This window comes from Bombyx mori, chromosome 26 (assembly GCF_030269925.1).
Source record: "Bombyx mori chromosome 26, ASM3026992v2".
Taxonomy (NCBI): domain Eukaryota; kingdom Metazoa; phylum Arthropoda; class Insecta; order Lepidoptera; family Bombycidae; genus Bombyx; species Bombyx mori.
Window position 1 is genome coordinate 439,826 of NC_085132.1, and position 19,876 is coordinate 459,701.

The following is a 19,876-nucleotide window of genomic DNA, read 5'->3' on the forward strand; positions in this document are numbered from 1 at the left end:
AGGGAAATGTAGGTATCTTTGAATTCGAGCCAACCCTGAACGCTACCATCAAAATGTGGCAAATCAATTTTGGGCAATCGAACATTTGTGTGTACCCTACCTGAACCTTCTGAGTTGGTAGTTGCTGAAAGCAGGCTTCGCGCCAGTGCCACCGTAGGATGGTATTGGTCCTCGAACTCACACCGGGATTTAAAGTCGTCATCGGGTGCGTCCAACAACGTCTCGATCTCCGTCTGTAACTTGTCGAAGTCGTTGTATAAACACTGAACACGCTCATAACGTCCTTCCAACTCAAAACGTTGTAAGTCGGTCAAGCTAGAAAAACTACTAAGAGGTTTAATATAATTTCTGAAAATAGTAAGTTTGGCTTTAATTGCACCTCGTCGCTTAATAAGAGTATCTAAATCCTCAGAATGTTGTTATCGTTAATGAATGTAATGTGGATGCAAAATCTGAAGTAAATGAAAAAAATATATACAGTATTACCGTATCTTAAACTTATAATGGCATCGTTTCACTAAGGTTACTTACTGAATAGATAAGTCGAGTAACTGCGCTGTAACAAACGCTCCTTCAGCACTCGAAGTAGATTTATTGAGGTTAATGAAACTGTTGAGAGCGGGTCGTTCTATCGTTCGATCATTCGTTCGGTCATTCGTTCGTTCACTCGTTTGTCTGTAGCAAAGTCAGAACTGTATCAAACAACACTTTGTACATATAAACTTGAGTTCATCAAAGTACATACCTTTTAAAATACAACTGTTTGTACAAAATATTCTATTAAAGAGCTCGTTGCTTCTAAAGACGTACAATTTGCAATTTTATTATTATTATTTTAATACTCACAGCCCACCTGGTGTTAAGTAGTTACTGGAGCCCGTGGACATTACCTTGAGATATAAGTTCTAAGGTCTCAGTATAGTTACAACGGCTGCCCCACCCTTCAAACTGAAACGCATTACTGTTTCACGGCAGAAATAGGCAGAGGGTGGTACCTACCCGTGCGGACTCACAAGTGGTCCTACCACCAGTAAACTTATTAACGTATTTATTAGAATCATTACACACTCAAAGCGGCAGATATGAAAAAATATGTTGCGCTCACAATAAACTTACAGCATCCCGAGTTTGTACAAGTATCAACCATTGAAGTCTGTTTACCGTCCACTATTCACCCGCAACTCAGATCGGCTTTCAAATAGACTAAACGGTGCTACAAAAACTAAATAGCATATTTTTTTAAGCGCAGTATTTATTTGTCTTTTATGATATGCTTGTATCATATCTTGTGGGTATTTGAGGTAGAAATTAGGAAGTCGCGTGGGCAAAACAGATCTGATTACAAGTGCAGCGGAAAGATGCAGGGAGTAGCAGTGAGCCGAGAATTTATTGAAAGAAAACACAAAGAGCCCAGCAACCTTCAATCAAGTACAATGAAAGATGTTGATATGTACATATAAATGTAGTTAGAGCGCCGGTCCACTGTCGGGCCCGTGATTAATTATACTCATAATTAATAAGGGCGATGAGTGATAGCCTTGCTTGTGGAACGTAACCTTTTCATTTCGTGGTTAGGGTTGTCAGAGACTGATAGTATTTTACCATTTAAAATTCAATGTAATAGAAAAGTGTTTTTTTGAATATCACAAAATTTTATCAAAGTTAATACCTGACTAATACTATGTAGTAGCATATACATAATTGGTATACTATATATTTTTATGGCCTAAACCAACTAATGAGTTTACGACTCATCCGATGTGACTAAGAAACAACAACATACTTGTCTGCACACGCTGTAAAGTACGCTCAGAGACTATTTATTTATTTATGTACACACAGAAAAGAAGACATAATACAGAGTAATAGGAAAATTATGTACAAAGGCACTGCTTATTTCTTTAAGAAATCTCTTCCAGCAGACCTGCGAGAGGATTATGAGAATAATAATAAAAAGTGATGAGTGTGTGTAGATACTAAGTGTGATGAGTGTGTGTGTACTAATAGAATTTTACAATTTAAAATTGAATGTAATAGAAAAGTGTTTTTTTTGAATATCACAAAACTTTATTAAAGTTAATACCTAATTATTATAATACTATGTAGTAGTACATAATTGGTATACTATATATTTTTAGGGCCTAAGCCAACTAATGAGCTCACGACTCATCCGATGTGAAGTAGTAGACTAAGAAACAACAACATACTTGTCAGCACACGATGGTTAAGTACGCTCTCTGTTCAGAACGAAATTAAAAAGTATAAAAAACGAATTCTCGTTAAAATAACAGAACACAGTCTCGGCTGAAGCTACATCTCGCAATAAAAACTTTCATACGACTTAGGAGTGTACTAAATTTAAAACGGCTTTGAATTGCCCTGAAAGCTCTCTTCAGTATTGTAGAATATATAAAGATTCAAGTAATAGTTACACGGAGTACATTTTTTTAAATGTGAAAGATCGTTGAGGATTAGCGGAGAGGCACGCGCGTCTACGATCTACCCTTTTCACGATGCATTAAAGAAGCAGTAAGACAGGTTTAGTGCAAAGCACAAGCGTTAGCGAGAGTTGCAGCGGTTGTTGTTGATATATAGTAATTTACTATTCTACCGATCTCTCTGAAATATTTTCCAATGATTTTAGAAATAGGTGACTTATTTTTGCATTGCATTTCATTTAGAGCGCTTCAAAGGAGTTTTGCAGGTAATGAATATTTGGATGTTCAGAGCTTTCTGAGCACACTGGTTGAAAAATGCCCACTGGTGGAAGCAGTTCTAATCAGAGGATAATTCTAATCTACATATAACTAGTTTGAAATATGTTGATTCGTCGATCCAGTCTGTACCTGCAAACTCTATTTGGTCATGAGATTACTTCAGTTCCACTCTAGAATATTTCGCGGGAACAATAGACTCCGTATTTATCAATTATTTTTTATTGCATAGATGGGTGGACGAGCTCAGCCTACCTTCTGTTAAGTGGTTACTGAAGCCCATAGATATCTATAAGGTAAATGCGCCACCCACCTTGAGATATAAGTTATAAGGTCTCAAGTATACTTACAACGGCTGCGCCACCCTTCAAACCGAAACGCATTATTGCTTCACGGCAGAAATAGGAAACCTACCCGCGTGGACTCACAAGAGGTCCAACCACCAAGAGCTAGAGTGCTAGAGCCCGGAATAAAACTATTATAAACGTAACATAAAATATATACAATTCATTCATAACTTAGACCATGCGCCCTCAGCGCGTTGAGAGCTCCATCTAAGAGCAATAAGTTAGAATTTTCCTAATAATAGTGAAGCGCAGCGTCTTGGAAATGAACACGCCGCGATTCCAACGAGGAAGGAAAAAAGATAATACGCCACTGAAATATTGCTGAAAGCACTTAGCCGTCATGCTTGGAGATGAAAAGTTTAATTTAAACCTAACGAAAAAAAGGTCAAGTTTATTTAAGCTGTGTGGGCAGCGTAGATTTTCATTAAGCTTTTGTAAGTTTGTCAAAACCACTTCCGGGTGCCGCCCATGGACTCCAATAAATTTTTTAATGCCTTAGATGTGTGGGCGAACTCTCTCGAATATCTCAAGGTGGGTGCCGCATTTACGTTGTAGATATCTATGGGCTCCAGTAACCACTTAAGACCAGGTGGGTTGTGAGCTCGTTTACCCATCTAAGCAATTAAAAAAAAAACCGGCCGTAAAAATATTCCACGGACAACGACTACTACGAAGAGAATTTAATGCCTATTTTGTATTGAATTATAAATAAGAAGCTCTTCGAAGAACTATCTGAAGTTCCCTCATCTATTTATCACCATAGCACCAACCCTCTCCGGCAATACCAATAAATCTTTGCGTGTATCTCTTTATTTAATTTAAATCACTTTATCAAAATATCGTCTTCTCGCATTAAAACTGTACTAGAGGTCCCGCAATAGTCGAAATTCGACTATAACTAATTGGAATTGTTAGTTTGTACACTATTATGATTGTATTTTATACTTCTATAATCACGAATTCCGCCAAGACTACACTATAAAAAAATATTAATAAAGACAAACAATATATTTTAATCTATTCTCAATTTGACCAAAGACGTCAAGAACAAAAGTTTAACAATAAATAGTATGCATGCGTGTGTGCGTCAAATACATGATATGTAGTGTGTGTAATATTTTCTTTATTGATTTAATGTATCTTTTATGCATTATTTAAAAAATATATTAGCATTGTGCACTTCTTCTCTATATTCTGTATAAGTGTGAAAAATTTCATACTCCTACGTCCGCGCAATTTTCATAAAAAGGGATACAAAGTTTTTGCTTCACGTATTAATATATAGATAATCTCAAAAGTTATTAATTTTACAGGAGAGCGTTTTAAAGGTTTAACATACGTGATATTTTTAATATTAATCATATTTGCAACATTTTTTATTTATTTTGTACCAGTTACATTTTCTGTTTTTTAAAAATAAGATAAAATTATGTATTAATTTTATTATTAGTAGTCAAAACATTGGTAAACTAAAAACTAAAACTGAACTACGCTCTTTTGACAATATTTATGAGAAAAATACTGGTGATCCCAAATGATTCCGCATATTAACTCGATTTCGAATATTTTAGGAAATTGTACAATTTTATTGCGAAAAGACGATATGTCACTTCATTTAAAGAAATAACTTTTATTTCATATAATTCGTCTCCCGGTACTAATATCTATCCAATATATCCAACTATCGTATATCTACTCATAAACTAGACTTGAAAAGAGTCATTAGCTGTAGGCTGTCTGTGCTCTTGGTATCGGTGACGTCACGGCGACTATCGTTAACCATCGCGTAAGAAGTAGGCGGGTTCTACTTTTGTAAGCAAAACAAAGGTGGCCAATCTTGTCAGATCATACATGTTGATACTAAGCTCGGGCTATTGAGTGCGGCGAAGCAATTAAGAAGGTACTTAATTAGGGATAAGCTAGCCGATAATCCACTGTGACTTCAACTGCCGGCCGTCTGGTGTAGTGGTAAGTGACATGGTCACTACACAAGGGGGTCGCGGGTTCGAATCCCGCCAAGGGAAGATATTTGTATGATAAATATAAAATGTCTTTTCCCAGGGATATGGATGTATATTAAATATAATATGTATGTGTATAATAAAAATCTTATATTTATTTCCGTTATCTGGTACCTGTAACACAAGTTCTTTACAACTTAGCACGGGACCAGTTAACGTGGCGTGATTGTTGGTAAATATTTATTTATTTAATTACAGTTCGATGAAAATTTATTGTCAACATTCACATATTCCGGCTAAAAAACAATAACCTAATTTAAGTATAACGTAGCAAGATATTACGCTGACACATTAGCTGTGTGTAAGTAAGCAGAGATTATATTTGCTATACAGAGATCTTGTTTTGTAAAATATTATAATATATTTAAACATTTTGTTAATAAACTGATTTTTGGAACGAAGTTCCTTACGGCAGGCTTGAAGGAGATAGGGATTTTGCTGCGCGACCGAACTGAAAAAAATGTGATAGTAAAACCGTAAGAAAAAGTCCGTGGAATAAGGCCTTGTTTTCCGCACAGCCATATTTCACCGCGCGATTTTTTTCTCGTAATTCTTTTTTTATTTTTTATATGCAACTTCGTTCCTCTCCGGTGTCCCACGACACCACACATCTTTTTACTTCATTCACCAAATGAATGACAAACTTCAACTATTTTTATATCGAGCGTGATGCATCAACACGATCACAGCAGCACTACAATGACAGATCATTACCAAAATGAACTTAACAAGAATCCAATACACACAAATGATATACAGAACCCTTCGGTTCGAGTCCCGGATTAATATTTATGAGTACGCAGCATCCTCACTCGTAAAATTAATATGTATAAGATCAACCCTAAGGAATTGTTCGGGTCAAACGTTCGTTGATAAGAACAGGCTCAGAATGTGACTTGCTGATTTCACGAATGTGTGTGTGCTCACGGATGATTAGCGTTTTTAAATTAACCAAAATAGATTAGTCTGTTCGATTTTGAAATATTTTAATAAATACGTAAATACTACGTGATATAACACGAACACTATATCTCACGTCAGCGGACCGCTTTTTTATTGTTTAGTTGAGTGGACGAGGTCACAGCCCACCTGGTGTTAAATAGTTACTGGAGCCCATAGACATCTACAACGTAAATGCACCACCCACCTTAGGTTATAAGTTCTAAGGTCTCAAGTATAGTTACAACGGCTACCCAACCCTTCGAACCGAAATTCATTACTGCTTCACGGCAGAAAATAGGCAGGGTCGTGGTAGCTATCCACGTGGACTCACAAGAGGTCCTACGACCACCAGTAATTACGCAAATTATAATTTTGCGGGTTTGGTTTTTATTACACGATGTTATTCCTTCACCGTGGAAGTCAATCGTGAGCATTTGTTGAGTACGTATTTCATTAGAAAAAAATGGTACCCGCCTGAGATTCGAACGCCGGTGCATCGCTCAACACGAATGCACCGGACGTCTTATCCCTTACTTAGGCCACGACGACTACAAGAGTTATATGGGACCTTGTGGTTTTGCCATCGCGAAATAGTTACTTTTGGTAAACGAATTGCCGATCGGCACGAATTTCTTTCATTAATACTTTAGTCATCCGATAACGCACAAAAATTGTACTTTTATCACTACCTATTCGCTGGTACCTTAAAAGGCTATTCCAGCTACACCCGGACGGGAGACCGTATTCGTGACAACGAAAATTTAAACATCTTGAAAAATGCGAGATTATATCACAAAAGTATAGAGTGCATATGTACCAATAATCTAAGCGTAATTAATTTATGAACCAAAAACTCGTGGACTTGTATTGAGTGATGCGACTATGGAGAGCTTAAAGTCCTAAAGTTCAGCAAGATGACCACACGATCAGCAAGACGAAGGAATGTTTAGTTTGCGTATTAACTGAATTCAAGTATCCAGAATTTAGAATTAACAATTATAATACTTTGAACAAGAACTTATAGTATTATAGTTTTTACTGTTTATCTCTTCAGACATTATCTAACCTACATACATTTTGCGAAGAAATCAAAGCTAAAATACAATCTATCCGATACAAAACGACACTGCATCAAATGATTTTCCACCCTACACTCGTTAAAGTTCCTAAAAAAGACAACTTTCGAAAGTTTTGGTGCTTAAAAGTTAAAAATTTTAAACCGAAACAGCGAACGCTTCGAAGTTTTGCAGTATTAAGGGAATAGCCGGCGGCTCCCAATAATGGTGTGGCGGATATTGTCAGGGGCAGACCATAAAATTCATTCTTATTATTAAATGCGCAGAATATACTCAAGTACATTTTATTTTTCATCTCTCAAGATTCAGGACGGATCCAGAAGTCACTCCGTGTTCTTACTGCGGTCTATAGATATCACAACGTGAATGACGTCATCGGCCTTAGTCATGACGTCACTAGTAAAATAACATAATTATTGATTTATGACACGCGCACTTGTAAGCGCCGAAGACTGTTTGTGTCACAATTTATCTTCAATTCAAATTCAATTTTAATTCGCGTGATGATCTCCATGAACTTCGATCACCACTTAATACTGGTGGTAGGACCTCTTGTGAGTCCGCGCGGATAAGTACCACCGCCCTGCCTGTTTCTGCCGGGAGCAGTAATGCGTTTCGGTTTGAAGGGTGGAGCAGCCGTTGTAACTATACTTGAGACCTTAGAACTTATATCTCAAGGTGGGTAGCGCATTTACGTTGTAGATGTCTATGGGCTCCAGTAACCACTTAAAGCCAGGTGGGCTGTGAGCTCGACCACCCATCTAAGAAATTAAATTAAAAAAAACCAGGCGAGTCCTGATCTTGTCTCTCTCTCTTCGATCGGTTCCTCACTGCTGAGGATCGTGACTCCGTCCGATTTCATCAACCAACTGTCTCCATCGATCCCGCCCTGCAGCCCGGTGGAGTGCGTCGCTGATAGGTATTCCCAGTTCCTCCGCTATTTGGTCCGACCATCGTTTGGGACCTCTACCCCTAGGCCTTTTTCCCTCTATTTTACCGGTCACCACAAGGCGTTCCAAATTGATAAGTTTGATTAAAAGAAATTGATCTTGTCTAGTCATGATAAAAATCACACCCTTCCAAACAGAGCACTCGCACGCTCGGCGGTACCTCGTACAAAAGTCTATCCCATTAAACAATAAACGCCAATCCTGGCTTCAATTAATTTACACAATCTCGTGTTGACTCAGAGCACCACTCGACCACCACTTACCGCAGATAATGAGACAGCTGATATAATTGACTTCGTTATATCAGCGGGTAAAGAGATGTGTGCATCTGATGAGTATGTCTGTTGGTGAAATTAGGGTCTACGTACGCTTTTTTTTGATTAAAAATAACATTATACCTTCAATGAGAACATAAAATGCCTCGTAGTGATTCATTATCCTGCCCTTCTCCCAGTCACCTGGGTTGAGCGGAACATGTTTTCTCCTTCCATTCTCCTCTATCATATACCATTTCTTCGCTCACTCCCCTCTTACACATATCGTCTTTCACGCAATCCATCCATTTCTTCTTAGATCTACTTCTTCTTCTATATCCTTCTACATTCGTAACACTGTCTTACCAACCTCATTTTCATTTCGTCTCATCACATGTGCATATCATCCATTATTATGAACTAATCCATCCTCCAAATATTAATTGATTCAGAGGAATTACCATACTTTACTTATTTTTTTGTATTATATCACAAGTGTTATACTTCTGTAGCTCTAGATACAAAGGAATAAAGTATGTTTAGACTACAAGAATATTTTTCTAGCTACGCTCCCTTCAGTATATTGATAAAATGTCTATCGTACTCTTGAAATTGGACCGAATGATTGCTTTGCAGCATGAAGAGATTTTTTGTACCCATCCATCTGGAAACATCCTCTATAAGACACTGTCATCATAGATAAAGTTTAGAGATAGAAAAAAGATAAAAGAAAACAGTTAGTTGAGTGTATCGCGTGTAACTATGATCACGTTCCGGTAAAGTACATTATATACTAATCATTCGAAGGCTGTGTATTGCATGTTAACTTGCTTCCCCCAAGCTCGACAACAATTATCATTACTTACAATAATACCGTTGCTTCGAGTTAACGATCCGTGTATTGTCCTAGTTATTGTGGTAGGATGACTCGAGTATCTCTTGATTTCACCCTTTGTTTAATGCTGAATAGTTTTTTTAATCTCAACCTTATCACTTTACGTCGTAACGCTCAATAAAACTGTAAAACGAACAAATAAGTTTGTATTGTGAACAGAAATGCACTACGTATAATTATATATTAGTACTATTCTAATATAGTATAAAAACGGTAATATTATATAGGTAACTATGTGTCGAAAGATAAAGTTTATATCGTACGTTAAAAAAAAAGTCAGGGTATAAATGAAAAAAAAAAAAATTGGCATGTTTGCGAAGAAAAAGCTTCCATTTTAATTCTACGGCTTATTTATAACTGAATGGCGGCAGAAAAGGCAGGCTGCTTTTTTTTTATTACTTCGGTGGGGAAACGAGCTCACCTGGTGTTAAATGGTTACCGGAGCCCACAGAAATCTACAATGTAAATACCACCATCCGTCTTGAGATACGAGTTCTAAGTGTCTCAGTTTTTACAGTATAACGGCTGCCACACCCTTTAGGCCGAAACGCAATACTGCTTCACAGCAGAAATAGGCAGGGCGGTGGTACCTATCCATGCGGACTTATAAGACGTTCTACCAACAGTAAATATATGTTCACAAAACAATTAGGAGTTTGCTAATAATCCCGCATTTTACTTACATATGTAGATGGCACTGTACGGGACGTAATTTAATAAAATCTCATGGCATAAGGTCAACGACCGCATCTGATGAGAGGGACATGCCAACAACTAGCATAGTTTTTAATTGTTGATATTGTGATATTCTACGAGTATTATTATAGTTTCTGCTTGAAAAAAGCACCTCCACATCTTTGCACCCTTTACGAAAGCTACTAAATACCCCCTACCAGTGAAAATGTAGTTATAGCAAGTTCACACGCAACAACACTTGCTCAGAGAAAAATATTTCCATTCAATGAGGAAATATTTCAACACATTTATACTATAGACTTTTTCTTTATTCTCACAAAGAAACTTGCATAGTAAAACCGGGTAATATATTTAGGAAGCTTAAGTATTCTACTAGGTAGAGTCAAGCTTACATCCATCAGTGAGAGAAATGGACACCCGGATATCCGTCTACCGATGACCCGGCCCAATCCGATGTAAATCAAAGCCTTGATTTATTAGAAAGCTTTTTTCGAATAAAATTTGTTTTCTTCAGTTTGCTACAACAAAAAAAAGTTGAGCTCTCGAAGAGATTCAATAAACACCATTTTAAAGATAAAATTAAGCTATATATCTTAAAACTCGGCCTGAGAATTCGTGTTTTGAGACTCATTACTATCTACAAGCTCTAGAATTCCATTTCTGAAGTATATCTGTAATGTCACATGATATCTATGCACGATATAGCATAGTGCATTCAATGAAAGTAACCTTTAAGTATGTTTATTGACCAATGATGCTGAAGCCGATAAAACTCCGCGTTACCGTGAAAAGGAATCACTGAAAATATATTGGTCATTCCTCTTTCTCTAATTATAAAGGCAAACATACGCTAATCGGGTCCTCGGTGCACGCTCGCGGCGAGCCAAAGCGTCTGGTACACGAGCACCACTCTACACGTAACCTTATACACGGCTCTAGGGTTGAAACGCTTCTACTGTTTTATATATTATTGGCAATAGTAGCAAGCTGTGAAACTTACCTCTCAATAATTACTTTTGAAATTTTACTGGTGGTAGGACCTCGTCTTGTGATTCCGCGCGGGTAGGTACCACCGTCCTGCCTATTTCTGCCGTGAAGCAGTAATGCGTTTCGGCTTGAAGGGTGGGGCAGCCGATGTCACTACTATATTGAGATCTCAGAACTTATACCTCAAGGTGGATGGCACATTTACGTTGTAGATGTCTATGGGCTCCAGTAACTACTTAAAACCAGGTGGGCTGTGAGCTCGTCCAACCATCTAAGCAATAAAAAAAAGTATTAATCTCAGAAATGATTACTGATCGAGTGCAGAATGATTCCATTCGAAAATGTCCTATGCGTTCCAATTTTATTAGGAAACCTTAATATAACACAATTGTGACTTCCACGACATCGCTCAAGATAGGTCAAAGCATTCAAGTAGTCATGTCTAAGGTTCTATGACCATAACACCAGGTGGGCCACATAAAAAAAATTTAATTAAAAATATCATTTTGTCCATGTTGCACAACCCTGCGGCGTCCATCAAACGCCCTCGACTAAGTATATCAAATGAATTGTAAATGAAATCAGCGGCGAGTGGCGGTCGGTTTATCGCAACACGATTCCCTCCAACTGCGAGTATACAGCGGAGGTTTATTTATACGGACACACTTTACAGTACTTTCTCTCATTCTTTGTCTTTTCTTTATAACACTACTTTAAGAGTACTCCAGAAAGTCTAAGAGAAAATTACATTGGCAATTTCTGTAAAGTAATCACGCACGGGAGTATAGGACAGCCGTTATGCTAATGCAATTAAGGCTTCAATAGTTCCGGGGTGAGTAGCGCTTTTTCGTTACCGTGACTCTGATAAATGCTTAAAAGCGCGTGGCCTGTAAGCACACCTGCTCGTCTCTATCACAATATAAAGACCAAATCTTCAGCATTACTTGGCTTACCAACCAGGCCAAAAAAGTGGCACTGTTTACTTATTTTAAAATACTTTGTTTGCACCTCATTTGAAGACAGACATATCGTATTAGGCACTTTAGTCGATTTGGTCCCTATTCTAGTCCTGTTAGTAAATTTTATATCACAACTTAGTACAGCCATGAGAACTTTACAAATCCAAGTTAGGTAATAGCCTAAATTGCAAAAAAATATGCACATTGGTTAGTATCTTAGAAAAAAATTGCTATGTCAAATAGAAAAAATCTTGTTGAACTTGAATCGCGTTGATATAATCTTCAATATCTTCTCTTATTAGTGACGAATTGCGAACAACTGGTGGTAGGACCTCTTGTGAGTCCGCACGGGTAGGTACCACCGCCCCGCCTATTTCTGCCGTGAAGCAGTAATGCGTTTCGGTTTGAAGGGTGGGGCAGCCGTTGTGACTATACTGAGACCTTAGAACTATATCTCAAGGTGTGTGGCGCATTTACGTTGTAGATGTCTATGGGCTCCAGTAACCACTTAACACCAGGTGGTCTGTGAGCTCGTCCACACATCTAAGCAATAAAAAAAAATAAAAATAAAAAATTTAAATTCTTCCTCGATGTATTATATAATAGTTATTTTTTATAGAAACGTTTAATACAATGCAAATTTTTAAGTAAAATATGTTAAGCTCCCATTCAACTTAAAATGACATACAATTTAAAAATAACAACCGACATCAAAGAAATTAAAAATGTAATAACGCTTTCGTTGTATCTCGTAGCACCTGCTACGGCGTAGAGCCCTCGCTACGAAACGTTTCAACCTACAATTTTACATTCTTATGTCCACCTTAATGCTTTGCAATGGAAACTTTATCCTGTAGCTATTAAGGATTTCATTTTCATTTCAAATTGTTTAAATATAATTATAATTTTAAAATTATTGTTACAAGTAAATTTTCAAACGGCAATAGAGCATTCTATGTAATTCAGTGTGGATTTTTTGTATGCAATATTTTTATAAGTACAACAAATGACATTCATTTTACGACACATAGCTTAGTGGCCCTTGGATTGAGAAAAAGCAGCTCCTTCTTTGATCCAGCCTTTTTTATCCCATTTGACCTATGTTTACTTATTGCTACTTTTTTTAAAACCAAGGAAATTAAAAAAGACTATAACGTTTAGCTTTTTCTTATACTTTTCAAAAGAAAATATGCAAAATTGGCTCATGAGTGCTCACGATCAGCCAGTAATGTTAACGTTATAAACGGGATAAAAAATAATTCCTTGTAACTAATTCATTATTCACGGAAATTATTGAAAAAAATTGACTTTCTTGTATTTTACTCACAATACGATAAAATTACACTTTACAATCAACTAGCTGATACTGAAATATGCTTTTTTGCTCTAAGCAGTCTATCGTCACCTGAGTCCATATCATAACGACTGCCGCCACAGACTGTGAGATATGAGATTAAAGTATCTATTGTATGACATAACAGCTATCTCTTTTTTCAATTATTAACAACACGTGATTGTACTGTGGCAGAAGTAGGCTAACCAGCCTTCCCCCCTACCTCATCCAGGTTCTGACCTCGGAGAGGATCGGACGTCGGGTGAAAGAGTGCAGGGGAGTCGTTTAGTGGGTGGACCCTAAAATCCTTGGGCCCGCGATCTGCTCTCAACACCTGCAGATCGTTGAGTCTCACATATGCGCGGGGACCTCGTAGGAGGTTCGGCCCCAGACCGAAAAAAAAAAAAAAAGGCTAACCAGCCTATGGTACATGATCCATACTCAGTTAACAACACACCCACTCTACCACCAGAGTTTAAAATAATTTGAGGTCAAAAGGCCTGATATGACACTATCTATCTGACTGATCACCCTCTGACTAATTATTATTTATTTTAAAACACATTTATACGATATCTCGAAACTATTTAATTTTATCCTGATTTAAAATTTCATGCTTTAGGAATCTTAAAAACGACTCGAATCCGCCGGCAGGTTAATAAATTCTCGAAATTAGTTACGACATAAGTGTAACTAACCTAATAATTGAATAATAGCAGTACAACTATGCAATCTTTTTCGCAAAATTTAACATTCATTACTAAATCGAGGCAAAATTTATTCGGTAATGCAATAATAAAAATTCAACAAATCCACACGAATAAAATTTTAACAATCACTAATACAGTCACGCTTCTGCAAGTAACGGAAATCACTGGCCAAGATAAAATGGAACAGCAATAACAATTCTTATAAGTTAGAAAAAGAGAAAAATATTTCTGTAGATGTCGCTCCAAAAGACATCGTATAACTCGAGTAAAAGGTTTCCACTTTTATTTTTACGGTAATTCGTACTTATATGTCGACTACTTATTGGGAGGGGGAACTTCATGGAAAGCGTATTCTTGCGAGCCACTTTCTGCCTCTACCTTGCAAACGATTTGACGCCTCAAATATGAGAGACCCTATTTCAAAGATTCGATTTTCGGTCGATTTCACTTGAATTGCCGAACGAACGGGGGAGTTAAAAGTTTTAATTTTGAGCAATCATTTTTCACAGTAAGATAAAGGAATTTGGATTGATTTTTCTTTCAACGCTCTGACTTGATATTTTACCGTAAAATCATGTATTCCGTCAATTTTGAGACATCGTAGCACCAACTACTGTTATTGCTTAAATACTGAAGTAAACCATATACTTGCTCCGTAGCATCAATAGACACGACAATGGTGTTTGGTCTCACCTTAACATACATAATAGGGACGATAAATAATAATATTCTATTAAAAAAGTCATATTTCTTCACTACGCGAATTACTTTCATTGTACAGCTTTAATAAAAAAAAGAATATATTACGTATTATAATTGAATAATTAAAATTGGTACTAATCATCAGAGCTCACAATTAGGTTGTTACCAGCCCATCCTTTTACCTATTAAGCCACACAGATAATTTATAATGGACTACGATGTCAATTAAGAAAATTTAAATAGTGTTGTCATGTCAGAAAATAAAATACCATTTATGAACTTCTAGACTCTTGTGCTCGATCATGGATGGCATGGACTGCATGGTACAAACTACCATCAAGTGCTTCTTTTGCTAGATCTGACCATCTGGCTGGTGTTCTGCCCACGGCGCGCTTTTCTTCTATGCGACCCGTAATTATGAGCTTCTCTAAGTACGTCGCAGGTTTTTTTAATTTTTTTTATTGCCCTTGTAGGCAGACGAGCATACGGCCCACCTGATGGTGAGTGGTTACCGTCGCCCATGGACTTCAGCAATGCCAGGGGCAGAGCCAAGCCGCTGCCTACCGCTTAATACTCTCCATAAGCCTCGTTTGAAGAAGAACATGTCATAGCGCTCGGGAAACACCGTGGAAGGGAGCTCATTCCATAGCCGGATGGTACGTGGCAAAAAAAAAACTGTGGAAACGCACTATGGATCGCGATCCTCAGTAGTTAGGGAACGATATAGAAGAAGACTCTTGTAGGCGACAAGAGAATAGTATTGTATTTTGTGAAGTAGCGAAAAGGCCGAAATACAGTCTAGTCTAGTTCGAGACTAATGGCTCTACATGACACCATCGCATCATTATTCATGGAGGCGTTCAATTTACGCATATCTTACTCCGATCGTGTTCGTTGCAGCTCATTTGAATAATATATTAAAACGAAGAGCCACCAACTACGTATACAGCTCCACAGCATTCCAATGTTAGCGCATTTATTATTACAGCTTAATGATTATTTCACAAACTTACGTTCGCGTGTAACGATATTTTGATAACGGTTGCTTTGGGAGAGTTAAACCTTTTAAATGATAGCTTAAGACACAAAATATAATAATATCAGAATTTCTCTGTCGATACCAAAGATAGGGATGGTAACAGATGCAAGACGCAATTTTGTGTTATGGCATTAACCTTGGCACTACATTTTACAACTATAAACTTAAAAAGAAAAGAAACTTTCAAATAAATTGTCTTTATTCTTCAGACTTCAAATAGAAGTCTTAAAGATGCAAGAGTCTTTCAAACTAATAAGCATAATAGCATCGCGCCAGCCAGCTGTAATCCATAAAGTAAGCATTTTGCATTCAAGTGCTTGAGAACTATGACCTCGTGTTATATAAGAGACCTTTGTAAACTCTTAAAACCTTGGTACAATTCATTGGAAGTCAACATTTTAAAATATTAAATCCCAAACAAAAAAATTCTAGCGGAGCTTTTGAATAACTTAATTAGATACAGAAAAAGCTTGGGAGCTGAGAGGAAACAAATGAACCTAATATTCTAATATACAATAATTTGTATGTATTTATGTATATTGAATACAAAAAACAATAATTTGTATGTATTTATGTATATTTAATACGAAAAATTTACACTCTTTTTATTGTTTGTGAAGGCAGATAAGCATACGTTATCTCACGATAAGTTACACCTTACCATCGTTCTCCGCTAGCAATAATTCACATCCAAACCGCTCAGTACTCACCTCAAACCTAGTTTGAATAAGCACATGTCGAAACTCTCAAGCAACATCAAAAAGGAGAGTTTATTCTAATGCTAGGTTTTTCAACTGGAAAAACTATTAACTTTGTATATGGAACTTTGAAAGTTTCACTTAAATTTTACAATTGAAAGTTTTTATGTTCGATTTTGGCAAACGCCAACCAGCTGTCCCGGTCCTGCGATGTAGAGTCAACCAATAAATAACGAAATCAACGACTGAAAACATTACAGAACGTATATTTGTTAGGAACCCGCGTCAAATGCAAGAAATAATACTAAATTACTTAATGCACCGACCTATAAAAGATTTAAATCGCACACATCGACATAGCCACGCCCCTGTACTAGCGGTGCCTTTGTTCTCACAGCACACATGCGCAACAAGCTTGTACCGACGCGCGTGTGTGCGTTAAGGGGGCATGAAATACGGTTCCTATTATTCGTGCTTTCTTTTTTATTTATCGCAGCCTCCCGTATTGGCCATTCAATTGATATTATTGCTGTAAATATCATTCGCTTTGAAGTTTTTTGACATCATGGAAAACTTAGCTGATGATGTACCGTTGAGACATTCGCCTTTGTATCACGGAATAAAAGATTTCCATCAAATCCGCAGCTATACCCGAAGCTCCCGAGGGAACTTTGCTAAAAGCTTCCCCAGAATCCTTCAAAAAAGCTCCAATAAAGATAATTACGATCATTATTAAAAGTACTATTTGACTGGAATCAATTTTTGCCACCCTCCATTATTGGCGACAATAGACGTACGATTTCTCGACTGCGGACTCTTAAGTAGTGAAGGAACGAAAGGAGCGAAACGAGGCTGTGGTGCGAGCGAGATAGCTGTTACAGTCTAAACTATATATAGGGCTAGTCCTGCAGTATTACAGCACTCGGCCGTCAGCCTCCGAGGCGTGCGGATGTTTTCCCTTACAACAATGTCATAGTACATTCCTATTACGATATCTATATTTTTCTCCTTCTCTATACGTATCATCTATTTCTAATGTAATTTTCGGTGCTCAATTAAAGTAAAGATAAATAAATATATTTTATATACAGAGTTTTTGTTATGGAAAAGTCATTTAGTAGAGCTTAGGGTATATATTTGTAGGAAGTGATAGAAGCGGCAACATGAACTTCATAGGTAAGTCATTCCTAAGTATTGCCTCCTATCGCCTAAGTCCTTCTTTTACAGATTTCTCATAATTTTACTTGAACTGACTTGAAGATTTATGCAAACAAAGTTTTTCCCATTGCGACTTTCAAAGTTCATCCTCTCACTTTTTATTATGTAATACAGACGAATTTAGTCCTATGCGATGGTAAAAGCTTATTGCCTCCGTGCACACTTGCAACGCTAGAGCAGATCTAAGCCAGCGTCAAATATTACTAATTTCAGGAAATTTATTTATTAGTTCATCGTTTATTTTTCGCTGGAGTTGGGATTTATTGTGAAAACTGCATATGAAAGATAAATAGCAGACTTCATGGAAATGAAATTGAAAAAAACCTTACAATGAAAGACTGTACAGTCTCAGACGTATCGTTGTGATGGCGATTACTTAGTTTCTTAATCAGCAAAAATACCGTCGAGTATATTAAACAGGATTGTTAATAAAATAGAAAATAGCTTTTCAAGGACTACAGCGCCTACTCTCATTTTAAAACAATTTGGTGTTTCGTTTTTCATATCCAATGTAAAATGGTATTCCGAGTTTAATTTACCAAAATCAAAATAACAGCTGCAATTAATTTTATATGAAACTATTTCACTAAAGGTATAATTAACTGAATAAATGTTAAGCAAATATACCATGAGATCCGAGTTCGGGTCTCGGTTGGAGTAAGTTCCTTTGTTACATGCATGACATCAATACACGTTAGATGATGGTTGAACCCTTGGAAATAAATTTAATACAACTTAAACGCCACTGGTTAATTGCTCCAACAATTCCTTGGTCATTTCACATATTAGTAAAAAAACTATAGAGTTAAAACGTAAGATTAGTATGCGGTAAAGCCCAGGGGTGTTGCTGAGCGTTTGACCGACTTCCTCAAGGTCAACTGAGCTGGCAGCGGGCCAAGCGGGCCAGCCTCCGAGCACCAGATCACTGCCGCAGATAATTCTCTTTTGTTTAGTCAAACTATGACGATGAAAAAATTTTGCAGAATGCAAATTAATTACACGAATAAAATTCTCGGTAGCGAATCAAGCTCGCCTGGATTTGCGCTACAGTCCTCTTTATTTTAACAGGCAAGTAGTTATAAAGGAAACGGGAGTATTTTGGAATTTAAAATGTCAGACTATCAGTCTGAAAACTCAGGAAGTCAAATTGTTTGACTACATTTCACTTTTATCTGGGCTTAGTAAGACTTTTCATAGGTAGTTTTAAAATTAAGAAACTTAACTATTGAGGTTCATAAACGCACACAGTAAGGTATCTTTCAAATGTTCACCTTTAAAAACCCCTCAGTATTATTTATGGTATGAATTATAATGAATTTAATAGATATTAGTTTATTTTTTATTGCTTAGATGGCTGGACGAGCTCACAGCCCACCTGATGTTAAGTGGTTACTGGAGCCCATAAATGCGCCACCCACATTGAGATATAAGTTCTAAGGTATCAAGTATCGTTACAACGGCTGCCCCACCTTTGAAGCCAAAACGCATTATTGCTTCACGGCTGAAATAGGCAGGGTGGTGGTACCTACCCGCGCAGACTCACAAGAGGTCCTACCACCAGTAGAGCCCATTTTTCTATTACTATTCTGCAGTAGAATTCTGAATGAAGTCATGGCTCACCTCGGGCTATGAGGCTACCTGACCCATTATCAAACCGGGTGTCATCGGTCCACCTAGCCCTGTTCCAAGTCTCATATATACGAGCAAAACAAAAATTTAATCCATTAAAAATAACACAAAAAGCGTATCGCTAAAACCTCACATTCCAACACAGAACGTTTCACAAAATGCGAAGCTTTTAAAGCTCTCACACGGTTTTCTTCGCAACACATCCAACTGTAAGCTCCCATAGATTTTCCGAGAAAAAGGACAAACACACACATAGTATGTATGTACATATACTCATTTAATCCTCAACGAAGTCCGGCTAAAAGCTTTGTCTTGTTCACTCGACCAAAGCACACACTGTTAAATAGAGCTTTTGACGCCATAAAAATCTATAGATGTGAATTATTTCAACGAGAAGTTCTCTGAAGAGACATTGAGTTTTTTATTGTTAGGTGAATAAAGATGGGATTTTCGAGGTCGGAAAAAAATTAGAAATGGAACATTAGATTGAGTAGTTATAATGTAAAGGAACTAAGTTAGTAGATATTTGTATATATATATATATATTTTTTTTATTGCTTAGATGGGTGGACGAGACATCAGCCCACCTGGTGTTAAGTGGTTACTGGAGCCCATAGACATCTACAACGTAAATGCGCCACACATCTTGACATATAAGTTCTAAGGTCTCAAGTATAGTTACAACGGCTGCCCCGCCCATCAAACC

General features: G+C 37.1%; 1 protein-coding gene across 3 annotated transcripts in view; it reads left to right on the forward strand.

Moving 5' to 3' along the window:
• LOC101745011 (complexin) overlaps window positions 1–19,876 on the forward strand; it is a 271,044-nt gene that overhangs the window by 205,528 nt on the left and 45,640 nt on the right. The window contains exon 1 of one of the 3 annotated variants that reach the window (XM_021352476.3): window positions 17,246–17,499. The exons of the other annotated variants lie outside the window; for them this stretch is intronic. Coding sequence (XP_021208151.2) covers window positions 17,487–17,499 — 13 coding nt within the window. The 5' untranslated portion in view covers window positions 17,246–17,486. Of the gene's footprint in view, window positions 1–17,245; window positions 17,500–19,876 lie in introns of those variants that run through there. 3 annotated transcript variants of the gene reach the window in all.